This window comes from Silene latifolia, chromosome 10 (assembly GCF_048544455.1).
Source record: "Silene latifolia isolate original U9 population chromosome 10, ASM4854445v1, whole genome shotgun sequence".
NCBI classification, from domain to species: Eukaryota; Viridiplantae; Streptophyta; class Magnoliopsida; order Caryophyllales; family Caryophyllaceae; genus Silene; species Silene latifolia.
In genome coordinates, this window is record NC_133535.1 from 61,302,026 (window position 1) to 61,320,337 (window position 18,312).

General features: G+C 36.5%; 1 protein-coding gene and 1 long non-coding RNA gene across 3 annotated transcripts; both read left to right on the forward strand.

Moving 5' to 3' along the window:
• Positions 1 to 355: 355 nt before the first annotated feature.
• LOC141605650 (protein POLLEN DEFECTIVE IN GUIDANCE 1) lies at positions 356 to 17,140 on the forward strand. Its single transcript, XM_074424528.1, has 11 exons — positions 356 to 1,001; positions 9,127 to 9,278; positions 9,994 to 10,097; positions 11,323 to 11,411; positions 11,588 to 11,661; positions 13,787 to 13,937; positions 14,022 to 14,189; positions 14,766 to 14,863; positions 14,960 to 15,082; positions 15,845 to 15,913; positions 16,183 to 17,140. Exons 1-11 carry the CDS (start codon positions 389 to 391, stop codon positions 16,381 to 16,383), a joined length of 1,842 nt encoding a protein of 613 aa, XP_074280629.1. The 5' UTR covers positions 356 to 388; the 3' UTR covers positions 16,384 to 17,140.
• On the forward strand, positions 4,123 to 5,221 carry LOC141605651 (uncharacterized). Of its 2 annotated transcripts, none has more exons than XR_012526410.1 (3): positions 4,123 to 4,217; positions 4,317 to 4,380; positions 5,135 to 5,221. It is a non-coding gene; the product is annotated as an uncharacterized LOC141605651 (long non-coding RNA). The 2 variants fall into 2 exon arrangements; XR_012526411.1 differs by having other exon boundaries at positions 5,146 to 5,219.
• Positions 17,141 to 18,312: the final 1,172 nt, after the last annotated feature.

Here is an 18,312-nt window from a genome sequence, read left to right on the forward strand (position 1 = left end):
GGAGGAATGGATATGAACAACAAGAACATGAACAAGCGAGGAAAAGAAGAAAAACGAAAAAAGAATGGAAGTTTTGGTCAGTTTGACAATGCTGAAGAACACAAATAAAGAACAAGAATAATGAGGGAGGGAAAGGTGGGACAATTTTGATTTACTTAATTAGGAAATATAAATAATATAAAAGTGTTACACTATTACCTCCTATTGTGGGTCATTAACAGGTAAGGACTTATTTTGAGAAGATATTCAATAAAGTTGGGATTATTTTCGGATTATCAAAAGGTGGGACTATTTTGGGAAGACTGAGCAAAGGTGTGATTATTCTTGTCAATTCTTCCATTATTGATTGCATAATGCTTTGTTGAGATACGAAATAGACCTACAATTGATGAATTGCTCCTCCCTCCATCTCTCCCTCCGTAACTCCTCCAATGAGATAAAAATGGGATTAAGATCCAAAGGAAAACAATTATCGTTCGAGATCCTCTCTTCCATGGATGACGCCTCCTCTTCTTCACTCATGGACCGCTCTATTTCCGATCCCTTTCCCCTTGATGATAACGACTATCCCTCCACCAATACCCGTAGCCGTAGGCGAAGAAGAAAGAAGAAGAACAACAATTCAAATCAAACGACATCATCGCCCATGTTTCCGATTGCCGAATCCTCTACTTTTGCGCAGAATTACTCTAACACTACTTGTTATACTTCTCTTACTAGTACTAGTACTACTACTACTAGTACTTTGTGCGAGGAGAGTGAGAGTGGGGGTTCGGTGTATATGGTTTCGCAGGGGGAATTACGGCAGAGAAGCGTTGGCGGTGGTAGTAATGGAGAAACGACGACGACGATCCCTGTTTATAAAGAGGAGACGGTAGACAAGGACGATTCCGCCCTGAATTCGAGGCAAACAAATGGAATAAGTGTTGGAATGAATGGAAGGAAGTTGGAGACGTCCGAGTCCTTGGATTGGCGCCAACTTATCCCTGACCATCCTTCTGGTATGTATATACTCGTACATTATATATATTCTCATTTCTAATTGTCAATTACTGTACCACTTATTTGATGCATTTCTTGGTCAATGTAGTTTATGATACAATTCGATCATATGGAAATACAACGCTAAGGTTGTCAAGATCTGACCTTTCCTCTCTAATCAGCTATTGGTTGATGTTGCTTCCTAAAACTTGGGTATCACCATATGTCATAGGAGCCCTACAAGATCTATGTATATGATATTCACTGTCTAACTCTCATACGCTCACTTTATGCACAATTTCAGCTTCCTTCATTTGGCTTTAGCCCAATTGTTGATATAATTTCTTTCTTTGGAGGGTCTTGTAATAGTAGATAAGTTATCTACTAATTTAGTCAACTTTATGGCTTGTTTTGGTGATTATTCATTTCACTGAATTAACTGGAAACCAAAACGTGTCCTCATATGGATGTGCAATCTTAGCTCCTTAGTTTAGGTTTCGTGCACTAGTAAATTTTGGAAATTGATTGATTTCTCTGTGTCTATATACAAACTCTTATAGCTTCTTATAGCTTAGTGATGTCAAAGTGCTCCTCTCGCTGCTTGTAGAATACAACTTGGGCTTCCCTGTAGATAATTGTTGGCTACAATGATCTTATTCAATGTATTGTCTTTAGTAAATCATGATAGGCATCCAATTCTATCTTAATTCACACCTAAGTCTAAGAAAAATTTATATAGATTTCAGTGACCCAACTTTGATCTAGAATATCTCTTACTATTACTATTACAATTACTACTATTGTTGGTGCTGCTGCTGCTGTTGCTATTACTATTACTATTACCATTACTGCTATTATTATTCCAAATTTCTGTGTGTAAAATGTTTAGGATGAAAGTTCAATATCTAAGCTTCTCAACGGGTACTCAAGATTATGGTCCTATATCAGCCAACGCGTTAAAGGTTTCCCTTTTTATGCTTAGCGCGCCATTATTTTGCTATTTCCATAGGGTATTTTTATCTGATGCAACTTATCTATGATCAGTGAGATGACTGATTTTGTTTTTTCAATCTGCGGTGAATTGTACCACTGTATGTGCTATTGCATATTAGTACGCCATCACGACTTACAACTGTTACTGCGATTGAGTTTGCTACAACAGTTTAGTATCATGTGCACGAGCTTCTTTTCATTAAGAAACAACTGAGTATCCATGTTTTGGGAGTCCCAAGTATCTAAACTGACGCAGTATTTCACTGAAATGAAGCAAAGACCAAATTTCTAAACTAAGTTTTATTGTCTTTCTTTCCTAGTTACTTTAGGATTGATGTAATATCATTTTTGTTTTCACTTTTTTTTTTTCCGATTTATTTTAAGGGTGGTTTCCGTAAGAGTTTAGCAGCACTTTATCTCCTAGTTTGCTTTGAGTCGTTACTAGTACGAAAAAAATTGCTCCATATGGTGTTCAGCACAAAGAGGGAGTGAATTGATACATAAATAGAGAAACATTCAAGGTTGATCACTAATCTAGAATTGAGAACTCAAACTTTTTTTTGTTGATCTTCTTGTAAATGGTTGGAAATCAAATGGTTGACACTTAGAGAAGTCGTTTAGGTTGAATCAATCTACTAGTTAGGTGAGCCGGTCAAGTTAGTTCTGATCAATTGTGGGTGAGTGAAGCCCAAAATCTTCCCTACACCTCTAGTTTGTATGAATATTGAATAACACATTTACATGGACCTGATCCATGCATTCATATCTTCGAGCATAATTAATTGTGATTTTAAGTCTTCTGAGGTTTTGTTTGTATTGCAAATCTCTGGTATTAAGAATATGCTTTATTGCATCTTAAAAATGCATGACAATGCTTTTGTCCTTTATATATCTATGGGTGTAAGTGTGTAACTAGAAAATTGCAGGCCATAAGCGGGATGGAAATATTAATTATGAGCTGGTTATTCATCAATCAGCAAGTAGAGGATTTTTCATTCATAAGGAACTATTAATGGGATATTTTTTTAATAGTCCTTGGAAAGATCATGTTTTCTGTACTACTTGAGGCAAATCGTGTAAATCTTGCCAAATACCAGAATGTAATGAAACTTACATTAAATATGTCCAATTTGGCCTTTTTGGATACTAGTTCATACCCAGTATAATCATTCTTGCTGCACAAGATGACATAAGAAAGCTGATTTTGAATCTTTCATTTGAACAAGAATCTGCCAAATTTCTCTCTGTTGGGAGTTTGTACTTTAAATTGGATGTTTATTCTTAGTCTTCCTGCTCCTCCAGGATTTTTCAATTGGAGTTTGGTTCAGGCTGTGATTTTGATTTGGAATGAGGAATATGGTTGAGGAGGCATATGGGAACTGGGGATGACATATGCTAAGCTCAGTAATGAATAAATTCTGATTCCAGTTGGCTGTTTCATTAAGTCTAGTAGGTGTTGGGTTGTCAGTAATTCCTAGAAAACGAAAGGTGTGTGGATTCCGAGCAGCTATCATTTAACTGCACAAGTTACAGTCTGAGATCTCAGCCATCCATTGATATCAACAGTCAAATTTCTCCCTATACCATTATTTCTGAAAAAAATTACCCAATCCCAACTCCTCTCTCGTACATCCTTCATCCCCTACATAATTTTACTAGTGACCCACCTTCTATCATCACCACCCTCAGCTATCAATCACTGCAAATGCACTGCAATTTGGCTTTCACTGACGACAACAACATGGTAACAATGACGCAAGACCCAAATTTTTCTGTAAAAACTTCATCTGAAGAGATGAAGAGTTGGCGGAAAAAGGTTTATGACTAGAATTTGAGGCGATGGTTATTTGCGTAAGGTGGGCACTTGATGGTGTGAGGTTGATGGCTAAGTTAATGCATGGCTACCGTGTTATTATGATCCATTTGGCATACTGCTCAACACCGACGGCATTTGAATGATCGACTACCTTATATGATCAGAGAAAGGCAGTAAAGAGGAGAGACAATCATGAAAATTATCACATACAAACCAAATTCTATCTTATGTTTCGGGTTACTGGTGAACACCGAGGGCAAGTTAATGCACGTTTACCTTGTCTGGCAGAGAAATTTAGGAAAGAGGAGATACAATCATGAAAATTATGGAATACGAGCCAAATCTCTAAGTTATCATGACCCATGAAGGAGTTCGGGTTATTGTTGAATGTCGACAGCTAGTTAATGCACGTCTTCATTTGTGATGGGTATTTGGGCTTTCTTGAGTTTGGGCTTCTTATACTTATTATTCTATTATTATTTTTTGGGTTATCTTTGTTCTCAAATGATTTTTTTTTGGTTTTCAGCAGTGAGATGTCATAATGGGACTCAGATGCTGAAAACTATAACACTGTATTGATACGATGCCAGGTTTTCTTTCCTCTATATGAAATTTTAGTCTTGAGAGTACCTGCCGCTTTGGATCCATACCAGGGTCTAACACCCATATCCGGTCCTAAAAACGTACTAAATATCGTGATATTCTATAATGATAATATACATAGATAGAAATATGTATTTCATCGTATAGATTACGAAGTCATCAGGATAGAACTTTATGTTACCCGAATACATGTATTTTCCGTGTTTACATATCAGGCTATTTTCATTTTGAGCCTTGCTATTTTATGGGACAGTTCTATTCTCGAAGAGCTGATGACAACCAAGTGTTTACTTGGGTAGTAAAAGCATTTCAGTTGCTCAACTCATTAAGTTTTGCACAATCTGTTTCACAGTTTGCTGTTTGGCTTATAATTGTCATTTTGGCAAGTTTAGAAAATCTAGAAATATTTAAACCCTCTAACATGCCAAAATTTGGACTTGGTATTAAATCGTGGCTTGCTTGTACTGAATAAATGATTTGTAAGATGACAACATACTTCTACATGTTTAAACTCTTAAAGATTCTTGGTAAAGACCTGTTTTGTGATGTAAAGGCCAAAGCCCATTCGTCCACATTTAAAGATAAACATGTGTGAATATAAAGGGAAATCAATTCCAAAGTTCTTTATTACTCCCTCCCATTCATTGGAAACACACAACATTTAGTTTAGGCACAAAAATTAAGACTGGTCTTTACCAAATACCCTCCCTTCTATTTACTCATCAACTCATTCCTATCCAGTGTTACTGCAGGTAGGTGGTGTGTCGCATGTCGGACATGACACGTGACATCTTACACGGCCTTACCGGACACGACACTGTGCCGGTGGTGGCCTTGCTGGGATTCTTTTGCGGATCGAATTCGGCCCAATTCATCATGAGTGCGCCCAAAAGGAGTGAACCGAAATACTTCGTTAAAACAATGAAATGCGAAGAAAAAAGGGAGTATATGAAAGATATACTTGCTATTATTTGGAAACTGAAGGGCAATATTTTGACCTTTTGATCCAAAAAATACTCATTTTGATATGAAGTTAGTAGATTTAGCTTTAATTTTTAGGTTTTGATGGTAGAAAGGATTCAAACAAATATTTAGATGAAGGTTCCAACGAAGAAGATGAAGGTTGAAGAAGATGAAGGTTCAACGGAGAAGATGAAGTTGTTTGGTAACCATTGATAAAAGATGAGATGAATGGGTTTGACGTTTGAATGGGTCTTGGGTTTTGATACTAATTTTGATAAAATGAAGATGAGCTGTTAGATTAATTCTATAAGGCAGATAGATATGTGCTATTAACTGGTACAAAGATAAAGTGGTTCTATATTATTTGTGCCTTTTCTAGATAAAATGAATGTGGCTTTTTATTTTTATGCGAACTTTATGTACTGAACTGGAATTTTTTATTTTTATGCAAACTTTATGTTTTATTTTATTTTTCTTTATAAAAAAAATTTTAGGGCTGGAAAGAAATTTTGCGGTGCCGTGCCGTGCCGTGTCTATTATGTTGGTTAAGACACATTGTTGACCGTGTCGGCGAATCCTAAATATTCGGGAATTTCGTTTCCGACACGCCGACGTCGACACGTGTCAGCGTATCTGAGTAACATAGTTCCTATCTTATATTACCTTAAGTCTTAACCCACACCCGAATCACCCCTGCCGGCGGACGGACCGACTCCCTCACGCCTGACCACCACCACGAAGTCCCACCACCATGTCCAGTCCACTCCAGACCATTGCTTCCTTTCCCCTTCCCCATGACCATTTCCGTAACTCTGTTGTTGACATTCTCCAGCAAGCCCCTCATCCCTAAAACACCACTTTCGATTGCTGAAAAACCCTATCCCACCAAGGAAATCGCCTCCCCTCCTCTCTAAAACCCTAGATCTAGGGATTTCGAGGGTGGGTGGGGTTTTTAGGCTGTCGAAAGTGGTGTTTCGGGGGAGTTGGGTTTTGTTTGAGTTGTCGAGGTGGCTTTGGGGGTGGTCGGGAAGGGTTGCTTTGAGTGTGGGGGAAGGTGGAGGGTCCGGCGATGAGAGTGGTGACGACTGGTGAGATGCCCGCGGATCTGGGGGTGGTGAGGACTTGTTTGGGAGTGGTGTTGGTGCTGGAGTGCAGTGGAGGTGTTTGGATGTAGTGGTGTGGGAGAGTGGAAGGTGAAAAGATGATGAGGAAAAGAGTGAATAAAGAGGAGAGATAGTAATATGACAAGGCTATTTGAGTCTTTTGGAGGTTTGGTTTTTGTCATTGAAGGAAGTGGTATGAATCCAGTGAATGAGTTGAAAAAGGAAGGTGGTATGATTCTAGTGAATGGGAGTGAGTACCAATTTACCAGCAAATGTATGCCAAGAGAAATTATGAAGGAATTTGAGATTAGATACAGGCCATCTGCCTCCCTTCTGTGGTCTTTTCGTCTTTTTAGGCAACCTAGTGATGACGACTAGTGTAGCGATTAATTGTGGTTGTAGATGAAGCAGTGGTAACCCGTGGTGGCAAGTTGTTTGCTGCTTTTTTGAAACAGAAATGAAAGAGGAGATTGGCGGAGATCATAAAGCTCAATAATTTGGTGTTGAGGATGCCAAGTATATCAGTTATTGGGGTGATACAAATTGATCAAATATACATGAAAGCGGATTAATTGATTTTGTTTTCTTTATTTTTGAGCTTTTGCTGAACCTGTCGAGTAGCTCAGTGTTAAAAACTGAATGCCATGATATTTTTACTTTTCTAGGTGGATTTGAACTTATTAGTTACACCAAAGGATAGTTCGCTTATTGATGTAGATTGTATGCTTTCACTCACTAGTCAGACAGCCCAATGGAGTTTAACTGACCAGTTTCTCATAGGCTGCATTGATTAAACATTATGTCATCTCACTTTATTGAAAATTTTAACATGCAACTTGAGCTATGTTTTTTGTGCAAGAAAGGCACATCCCATCTTCATTCATCCACTTTGGGGGAATAAATCAAGGGATAGATCTTACAAGAGGAGGTCACTAGTTAATAGATATAAAATTAGCATTTAGATGATCTACTATTTCATCCCTACAAGGATCATGTTTTGCAAGCACACGGACACTCACAGCAAACTGAAGCTGATTAAGTAGTCCAGTAGGAGTGGTGAGTGTGCTAGCAAAAAGCCTACGGTTCCTTTCTATCCATATCATATAAATGGCAGCTGTTAGACAGCTCCTAAACAATCCCATCTTCCAATGCTTTTTCCTGCGTCTGCTGGCACACCATCTGAGTTCTGCCCAAGCATCATAGGAATGTCCATGAAGGTTCAACCAAATCAGTGCATTCTTCCATAGTGCTTGCAGAAAACTTGAGCTAAGTTTGCTGGTATAAAATATTTTTTTTGTTGAGACGGTTAGAAATGCATAGAATTTCAATTTCTTATGAGCTTTGTCAATGAAATTCTCTTGAATCTGATTTTATTTGGTACGGAATATTTTGTTTGTTGAGATGGTTAGACATGCATAGAATTTCAATTTCTGATGAGCTTTGTCAATGAAACTCTCTTGCATCTGTTTTTATTGAATTTGAGAACTGCAACATGAATCTTGTTTGCGGGTTTAGAATAAGTTTTTATTGAGATGGGTTAATGTGTAGCATCTCCGAAACATAATATGAAGGAGATATAAAGATACTTCTAACCTGAAGAGTGGTCCTTTACCTACTCTTTTTGTTATATATCATAGAGTCCTATGTGTTACTATTACTGCCAGAAACATTGCTAAACAGGCTGTGTGAAGGTCTTGCACTCCTGCTTGTAGTTGGTGATTTTATTTGGGATTGCCCGTAGACTGTAGTTAGTGATTTTATTTGAGATTGCTTCAATAAGAACTCTGTTGTGTCAGTTGAAGATATCGATGAGAGACTTTGAGGCACTAGGGTGTTGCTACTACTGCCAGTGACATTATCAATTAGATTCTGCTCAGAGTTAGGTGGTTGTTAATAATCTCATTCAGGTTGCTTTACTGATAAATATTTCACATGAGTTGGGGGACAAGGCAGAAGCCCTCCATGAGCTGATCTGTTGCACTGTTTTCGTTTTAGGTAGTACTAATATTTGACTCTCAGCTGATGCCACAGGACATATTATAACTAGTTACATTGAAGCATATAGGATCCTCTTAAAGTTATTCCTGCACGATTATACACCCAGACAGAATTTCATATCATTGTTCTTTTAGTGAATCTACTGTTGGGGACCGTCACTCCTGTCCTTTAAAAATTTAAAGCTGTTTTAGCTTTCTATTATCATGGCAGATTGCTCTTTCAATAATATATTGTTAGAAGTAGATTCCTCTGCTGGTGGTGATAGTTCATTGAGGGTGTGACAAACTTATGCCGTTAGTTAAAACTCTTCCAAAAATTTCTAGCACATAACCCTCTTTCATGCTTCTTGGAAGAAGAATAGATGGTTTAAAAAATCATGTGCCCAACCTTTTCTGCTAAAATAGTAGGAAGTTGGGACATACCAATGACATTAATTTCGGGTAGTTAATTAGTACTCCTATACTTGGATAACAATAGATCACTCTATTAGTTTTTTCCCTTTGCGTTTCTCATCCCGATATTTAGTGTAGGTTGCCTTTGATATTCTCAAACTTAAATAGTCGAGTACGTTCATCCTGCTGGATGATGTGTTTATTTTCATTCAAACTTGTAGATTTGAGAAAAATATTCTTCGTCTCTTATTTTAGCTGCATCTATGCTTTTTTGTAGATCCATTTCCTGTGGAAAATTCACCGATAAAATACTTCATGGAAGAAATGTCCAGTGGAAACTCGTTAAGGAGCACGACAACACCAGGAGATGATAAAGAAAGAGAGAGAGTGTACGATACTATCTTCCGTTTGCCATGGAGGTGTGAACTGGTATTCATTACTTTTCTCCTTCCTGGCCTACATGTCAAAGGAACTGAGTTTTACCTTTTTGGTCATACTTGTTGATAGGCTGATGCCTGCATTCTTTCGGAAATGTATTGATTTCGGTGTTTAATATTGTGAATTTTAAACATTGTGAATGGCTGCGGGTCCTGCGTTGATCCTTTGGACGTGAGACTTTTGGATGGATTTGGATCTTAACACTATGGGCCTATGGATCTGGTCTGGAGGTCGCCTTTACAGGGAAGCAGATTTGGACACGGATCTCCTCACTGAGATCCGAATCCGCCAAAATAAGCAAATTTCTTTGGAGCTGGTTTGGATCCGTTGGTGTGTATACTAATGGATGTGAATGAATATTTCAGTTATATTCTTTTCCATACTGAACATATCAGTTAGCAACTGTTGTTTCTATCTATGAATCAAGCTGTTTAAGCTTTTCATGGCACTGAGCGTCTGAATTATGCTGAGAGTTAATTTTTTTTTTGGTTGTTCTTGTGTCTTTGATGAATCCATAAATTCTACAAAGTATTTTATCTATATTTCATCATCTCTGGGTTATCTGATACTGCTCAATGGATATGCTACGTTTCTTTTTCCTTTTTCCTTTTTCAGTTCTAATCTGGCTGTTTTGTGACTGACTCAAAAGCATTGCTTTAATGTAACTTTGTTGAATATGTTCTCAAGATCACATATTTTAATGCAGCTTATTGATGTGGGCTTCTTCGTCTGTCTGAATTCATTTTTGTCTTTGCTGACCATTATACCTTCAAGAGCTGCAATTATATTGTGGAGGTCCATTACTAGAAGGTCTGTATTTTGCTATTGCTTTAATTTTTAAGTCTTAAAGTTCTGGTACTATCGGCTAGCCAATAATTATATGCCGAGTAGCTGTTGTCATTAATAGGTGGTTGACCTTGGGTTCGCTAGTCATCTTTTGAGTCCCTTAGTATAGCTTTCACCAAGTCTATGGGATCCTTGTTAGCAAAGTAGATAAAGGATCTGATGAATATTGCTTATCAACGTCGTCGTGCTGATGTTATCCTGAATAATCAATAGATATGTTAATTCTCGTGCTGCGAGACTCCAAAGGAACAATGCTCAATTTTTAAGTTTCAACTAGTATGTCTTATCATTGTCTCCCCTTGAGAGCTTCCTCTTTACTGGTATTGTTACTTCAGGACTTTTTAAGCCGTCATCTATGAATAATTTTCTTTTGATCTTCTGACAATTGGAAGGTGGCCAGTATCATGTATGGCAGGAAGCCAGTAGACCAAGAGTCGAATCATGGAGTAAAAATGAAGTTTCCCATTGGTTTCATTGTTGGTAACAAACTCATGCAGACTTGTAGAAGTGCTGCACACTCGTGCAATTTATTAGGACTATGTTTTTGACCTAATGAAATCATAGGCTGCTAGTATCTACTGCAAAATTGGTTTTTATTTCCCCGAAATTTTCTTGGTTTTTTATTGTCTTTTCCTGGGGCACATCTCCCTGACTTGCTATTTGATTGGGTAGTGGGTCATATGACAGTAACTTTCACATCATTTAGAGAAATCAGGTTAGGTCTGAGTATGAATATAAATATAAATATAAATATAAATATAAATATAAATATAAATATAAATATAAATATATCTGTAAGGATTGGGAAGGCTCTAGAGAAGACTTTAAGGAACAATTTAGAATACTTGAAGAAAGACACAGGATAAGGCAGAATTTTGTTAAGTTAGTCATCAATAGATAAGGGCATCTGATTTTAGTTTGAGAAATTCTGGCAATAACTAAGCCAGGGTGAATTTGGAAGTTCTCAATCTTATTGTACTGTTCAAGATGGGTGTATTTGATACATCATGCATCTTGGTATATTTATATTAAGCAAAAACCACTGTAATGTTATACTTTTTTGTTTGGACTTGTGCTGTAAGTCTGTAACCATTGTAATTGAGATAGTTTCTTACCTTACTGTTATTAACTTCCCTTTGTTGGACTTTTATACTAAGAGTGACATTTAACCTAACCCTGGTTTTTTCAGGCAGCTCAAAAAACTTTCTGCAGCAGAGCTCTCAGATTTTGGTTGCATTCTTGTACTGGCTGGAGGAATTGTTCTCTTGGGACGAACAGGTATTGTAATGGTTAGTTTATTGAACTATTTTATTGGCTTACGACTCTTTTACATTATTTTCTCCCTCCCCACACAGCAGTAGATTTGTCCTTTGGACTTAGTAGGGCGACTTGGATTATTTGGTTACAATTAGGCATTTTTCTTACAACTTATTTCTATTGTTACAATCCTTCAGATATCAGCCTTATATACCACATGATCCGTGGGCAAGGAATTATAAAGCTCTATGTTGTCTATAATGTTCTAGAGGTAAGCTGGTGCCTTCTTCAATTAAGGAAATTATTAATTCGGACGTAAAGGTTTTTTGTTTTGTTTTTGTTTGCTGAAAGATAAGTAGTATATTAATCATCAACCAAACATACAGATTACATCATTCAACTAGTTGATAGCCAAAGCAAAGAAAAACAATGGCCTATCAAACCATACATTAATTTAAAGAATCAAGCCACTCCGTTTGATTTAGCTAAAATAGCAGGCTGAATACTAGTCTTCATATGAGCTTTCACCCCATCCCACAACTTTTTACAAATACTCTGTTTTTACATAAGCTCATTGCTGTTGAACTGTTGCTCGTCATTGCAGAGGCCTTTTCCATTAGTTAGTGCTGGTTTGATTGATGTGGTTTAGGTTTTCTATAAATGGCAAACATAGCCCAATTGTTGTTTTAATCAGCTCTTCATAATTGGATTTGAGTACTCTCTCTCTTTTCCCCCTGCGTGTTGGGGCATATGGTATATGAGTTTTAGTATATGTGTTTCCGTGTCTGCTTTTTTTCATGCCTGGTTCGCCGCTACAATGTCTATTTTTCTGTTGATTGATATTGTTCTGTAAAGCCTAGGGGCTGATTTGAAAACTCCATGTGCACAGTTCCTAATGTTCCTTTTATATTATTAGAGACTGTAGAATGAACCTTGTATCACCGCCTTCAAGCATAAGAATTATTTTTTCTTTTTTTTTTTTCCCTATTTTTTTGTCCAGTAATTCTCGGTAGTTTCTTTGACTCTGGCTGGGGAGAGTGAGAGACCTCTTATAATGAGCAGAGGTGAATGCAGTAAGCTCTTTTGTTTCTGAAGCAAGTATGGTGGATTGTTGGGCGTATAATTACTTATGGGATGATATTGATATTTCTGCTCTGAAGCAAGACTCAACTCTTTTGTAGGAGGCTCAGAGAAGGTCGGTTCTGGATGTTGTAATTAGGAATCTTTTGGGTTTATCTTTTGCTTTTTAACATATATTAGAAAGACCTCTTATGATGAATAGAAGCCAATGCAGTTTAAGCTCTTTCATTTCTTTTGTGGCTAATATGGTGGACTTTCACTACTTATTGGTTGAGATGTTTCTCCTTTGGATCAAGGAGTTGCTCTCTCAACTCTTTTTATGGGAGGCGGAGAGATTGGGCGGAGGAAATGGATTAGTAGATGCATATCTAACTGAAGTGATTCAGTACCAACTGGACCCTCTGAAAAGAATGAGAGGATCTGGAGGGCATAATCAGGAATATATAGGGTTTATCCTTTCTGTTTATATGCAGGAACCTTTGAGAGAGCGCTGCATTCTTTGACTTTTTTAAGTTACCAATTTTTTTATTCTTCTCTTCTACTTCCTTTCGTCAGAAGGGAGAATGGGTTAGAACTAAGTAGTCATAAACTAGGTTTCTAAGCATTTATTCTTCTTGTTGCCCGTGCAATTGTGTTGTGGAGGGTGGTGGTTCTTGTTTCCAATGATTCACGACGTTTGGGATTGACGTTTTCTTCTTGCCAAACCGAAAGTATTGTGAGACCTAGGCTTTGTCATTGTTGTATAATATCCGATTATTCATAAAAGATTTTATAGCCATTGGTGATATTTGCAAGATTTTCTGTGGAGCTTATAAACTTAGCATGTACTTTGAAACCTTACATGGTCTGGCTGTAACTTGTGGTCAGAATGTCAGAATATTCTACTTAGGTATTTGTCTTTTGAAATTTACAAACACATGGACGGTTCACCATGAAAGCAGACCTTGATATTGTTTTTTCCTTTTCTGTTTCTTGGTTTTCTGATGGACGCTGTCTAAAAATTCAACTTTTGCCTATCTGTTCTTTTTTCTTTATTTTTCAGTTTTCTTAAAAGGTTTGGCTATATGCATTTGATCTCAATGGCCCATTTGCCTATTGATTTCTTAAGTCTGCCTGAAACTAAAACATCCGTTAAAAGAAAAAAAATTCTTACACAACTACTTTTGATATGCTCTCTTTCTATTTATAAGAGGGGGGCAGGGTGCTGTCTGTAAATATCATATCAGTTTATGTAACTGCAATTGTCGCTTGACATTATTGACAGATGCAAGTTGAGTGGATTTTTCCTTCTTTTTTCTTTTGCGTATTTGTGACAGATCTTTGATAAACTATGGCAAAGTTTCGGAGGTGATGTATTTCAGACATTTTTTAATTCTGCTGAAGGTCTTGCTTGCTGCTCACCAGAATCATCAAGATATTGGATTGAAAGATATTCCATTGATTTATTGCTGGCAGCAGCTTCTTCTAATATCCTTTATAGAATCTACCCATTTTGATCTTGTTTCAGTTCTAAGTTCTCTTATCTTGTTGATTCCTTGACTCTGGTCTTACTTATTCATTCATTTATATTATTAGTCCAGGCAATTACCTTGTCGACCTGTATTGTAGCACACAATAATGCTTTATTTGCTTTGCTGGTCTCAAATAACTTTGCTGAGATAAAAAGCAACGTCTTCAAAAGATTCAGTAAGGATAATGTTCACAGCATTGTATATTCGGGTAAGCTATCTGTCTGTCAGCGGACTGTCTGTTTTTCTTTTATGTAGCTGTGTTAAGTTGTCTTTTATATTCGACTACAAGAAAATCTCATGTTACATTGTCAATTACTGTGTCGGCCTTTCTCTAAATGCTACTTGTGTGTCGTCTTTGTTGGGGAAGTTGATGTTGTGTTGTTCTTGCACAATGTAGATTTGCATGACTGCCCATACAGTGAATGCTGAATAATATGGTGAATTAATTGTAAATCCTATTTTACTCCTACATTTTATTCTGTACCTACCACTTTGAGACTTCCACTCGATTCTTTAGATTTCCTATTTCGGCAAGTTTGAGTAGATAAAGCTACAAGTATACCCTTACTCAGTGAGGTCCACTTAAATGGAAGGCTAAACATGGGATATAGTCTATTTGTCGTACTCTCTGTCAATACCTTGGCTTATGTGCATAATAAGAGTGTAAAAAACAAGTGATGTAGCGTGACTTGTACAGCTGCTATTCTCTTAAACTGTGTGTCAATAATCTCATGGTATTTAGAAGTTCCTGATTACATCTCTTTTTGACTTTTTATGTGTTCAGATTCAATTGAGAGGTTCCATATTACGGCATTTGTCATATTCGTTTTAGCTCAAAATATTCAGGAAGCAGAGGGTTCTTGGTTTGGAAATTTCATTTCTGTGAGTGACATATATCTTAAGCATAATGATTTGCAAACGAACAACTCAGTTCTGTTGTGACTCCTTCAGTCTTACTGTACGTGTTCCTGTTGACAGAATGCTCTCTTGGTTTATCTCTCGGAAATGGCAATCGATATTATTAAGCATTCATTTATCGCTAAATTCAACGATATAAAACCCATTACATACTCTGAGTTCCTTGAAGACCTCTGCAAACAGGTAATGCAGCATTTTCTTGTAAAGTTCAATCTTTGATACATACCAGGATGGAAATGACTGTATTATTTGTATACATGTCACCAAATTGTTCATGAAATTTGCCTTTTCTGCAACTTGTGCCATTGACTTACTTACATGTCCGTTTTTAATTTTATTTTTCCTTTTTTATTTGCTTTGAGGGTATAGTAGTGGTTCATTCAGGTAATAGTTTGATGCATAATTACCTAATAGTGAAGCAGCTTAATATAATATTAAGAGCCTGTTTGGCCTAATTTTAAGAAAACTGTTTTTGTTTTTAAAAATGAGTTTTTTTAATAAGTTATTTCTTGATAAAATTGTAGGTGTTTGCCTGTTTGGCTATAGTTTTTCGAAACTGTTATTCAAACAGACCCTTCTTTCTTAGGCGAATGAAAAATGAAAAAAAAATATGCTTCAAGTATATCAGGACGGGTCTCTATTTGTAGAGAATGATAAAATATGAATATTTATTTTAATTTTTGGAACTAATTGATAGGACATTCATGTTGCTTGTACTTTATTCTTCAATCTATGTTATGAAATCAACAATTCAACTCTTTTAATAGCGTTAATAAATCCTTGAGCTTCAATGATTCAATTCATGATCCTGTACTGAATTCTAGTTTTCTTGCATCTTTTCTGTACGTTGTTTTTTGGGGGATTGAGGCCTTGAGGGTGGACTGATGGTGGTCTTGCTTTCTATGGTCATGGAGCTGTTACTCATTCTTTGATTTTCATATTCAGACTCTGAACATTCAAACCGATGTTTCCAAGAGGACACTCACTTTTGTTCCCTTGGCCCCAGCTTGTGTGGTAAGGCCGTGTTTTGTTATTACTACTGCCATTTTCCTTGTCTGCGTCTGTTAGTTTTGTTATTACTACTGCCATGCTGGCAGAGGCTCTCTCTTTTCTGACTATGACAAAATATTGTGAATCTCTCACGAGATGTCCATTAATCTTATAATCAAATGAAGAATATATAAGGATTTTTTCCAAGACTAACCGTCTTATACAACGCTCAATGTTTGACTAGATTGATTTGCCACGACCCACGATTGCTCACCTTTTATAATGCATGTCAGGTCATCAGAGTGCTGACCCCTGTATACGCTGCTCGTTTACCCTGTAATCCTATACACTGGAGATTCTTCTGGATATTTTGTCTGATAGCGTTGACATATGTTATGCTTGTCACCCTGAAGGTGATGGTAGGGATGGGGTTGCAAAAACATGCTGCTTGGTATGTCAAACGATGCCAAAATCGAAAACTTCATTCTGATTAAGTTTTCGTACATTCCAAAATTGCAAGTTGTGTCAGTCAAGATGCTCTTTGACTGACTTGCTGATGACTTTCACGGTTCCTTGCATCTAAGTTTGGATTTAGTTTGTGAGATGAAGTAATGTCCAGGTTAGCATTGCCCTGAAACTATGATGATGATTCACGGTTAAGATGTGGCCCTGGAAAAATAGCATGCATATATTGTGTAAAGGAGATGCAAATAAAAATTGGGCGCTGTATGAAGTTTTGGGGTCAGGAATGGGGGGAAGGGTTGTACTCGTAATTGCCACCTATTGAAGTTGTCTCTAATCGTATTTCTAGTTCGACACCATTTTGAAAAATGTGGTATGGTGTTCCCATATTTTAAGTTGATACATTGAAACCCTATTTCTGTTCGGGCAACCGTTGCATATGAGGGAACTAGCATAGAGACGAATGAGATTTAATTATGAGGCTACTATTAGCTCAATGATTTTTGATCACATGGAGAATGATAACATTTTTTTTTTTTTTTTCTGGCATTTACAATTTGTTGCCATTTCTATAATTAGGTGCCTGTATTGTGAAATAGTCGTAGTTGAAAACTTGTGAAAGAGTATAAATTAGATGCTTTATCTTGGTATAAATCAGGAGGGGATTGCATAAACATTGGTCTATGCTCTTTCTCAAGAGTCGCTTGAAAGAACATAATTTTAGTAAAATTCGTGTATGAAGAATTAAATACACAAGACTTGAATGCATTTTTTTCTCTTTACAATAAAGGATTTGAACTTTGGTAGTTTATAGTGATGCATATTTTGGTTTACACAAATTGTTTGTTGAGACGGTCTAATACCATAGACCACCCCAATTAAAATAAAAGTCCAGTAAGATGGAACTTAATCAAAGTGACTAACTAGTTCCTCTCTTTCTTTCCAACACTTGCCTCCCTCTTATGTGTCCTATCACAATTTACATATTTACTCTATATTGACGTAGTAACTCTTAAACTATAGCATTTCACATAGATACTATTATGGGATATTTATGTTATTTCTCAAGTTGTCCTTTTACTTATTCATTCATAATTCCTTTAGTATCATTTAGTTGACATCTACCATGAACAATAATACAAACTTCTCGTTTTAATAAGATAACTTATGATATTGTGTTGTACACTTTGGATTTTAGATTTTAAATAAGGACTTTTATTAAAACCTAAGTTTTAACTTGAATGTTTAAGTTTAAGTTAAATAGTTGGGCTGTTGTGAAATAAAAGAAGAGATGATTATAGAGAAAAGGTAGAGAGAACAAAAGAGAGTCAGAACCGTATTCTTATTCTATTATGAGAGATTGAGAGGTATATATGTACACATACAATAAGGTAGAATTTTCATAATATAATAACTCTAGAATATCCTAACATATGGACATCGATATAGTATTACATAATTATTTCATGCCTTGTTAAAACTTTCCTAAAACTGCCTCGTTAAAGCCTTTCCATGGAAAATCTAGTCGGGCAAAACCATGGATAAGGAAAAAGAGTACCACGCGTGTTTACTCCCGCTGATGATTACCTAATTTGATATATTTTGAAATGATCCATGCTTTGACCTAACTTTTCGATCATTGAAGTATTACCCATTGTAGTTGATAAACGTTAAATCATCGGTCAATAGAAATCCATGATGGTTTCGATATCATATTTCTTTGAGAACTCGCAGTTTGGATATAATCATTTCATAATAAACTTTGGATCTTCATTTCAAATAATATTAGAACAATGGTGATAGAACTTCTCAATAGGTGACAATATTATATGTCAAGAATAACTGTCATCTCAATAAATAGCGTATCAATGCGCTTACAGTGTTAGCTCGTTAAAAACCTTGCTAGGAAAAAACGTTAAGACAAAAACCTAGTTGAAGGCAAAAAAAGTGTAGATATCATT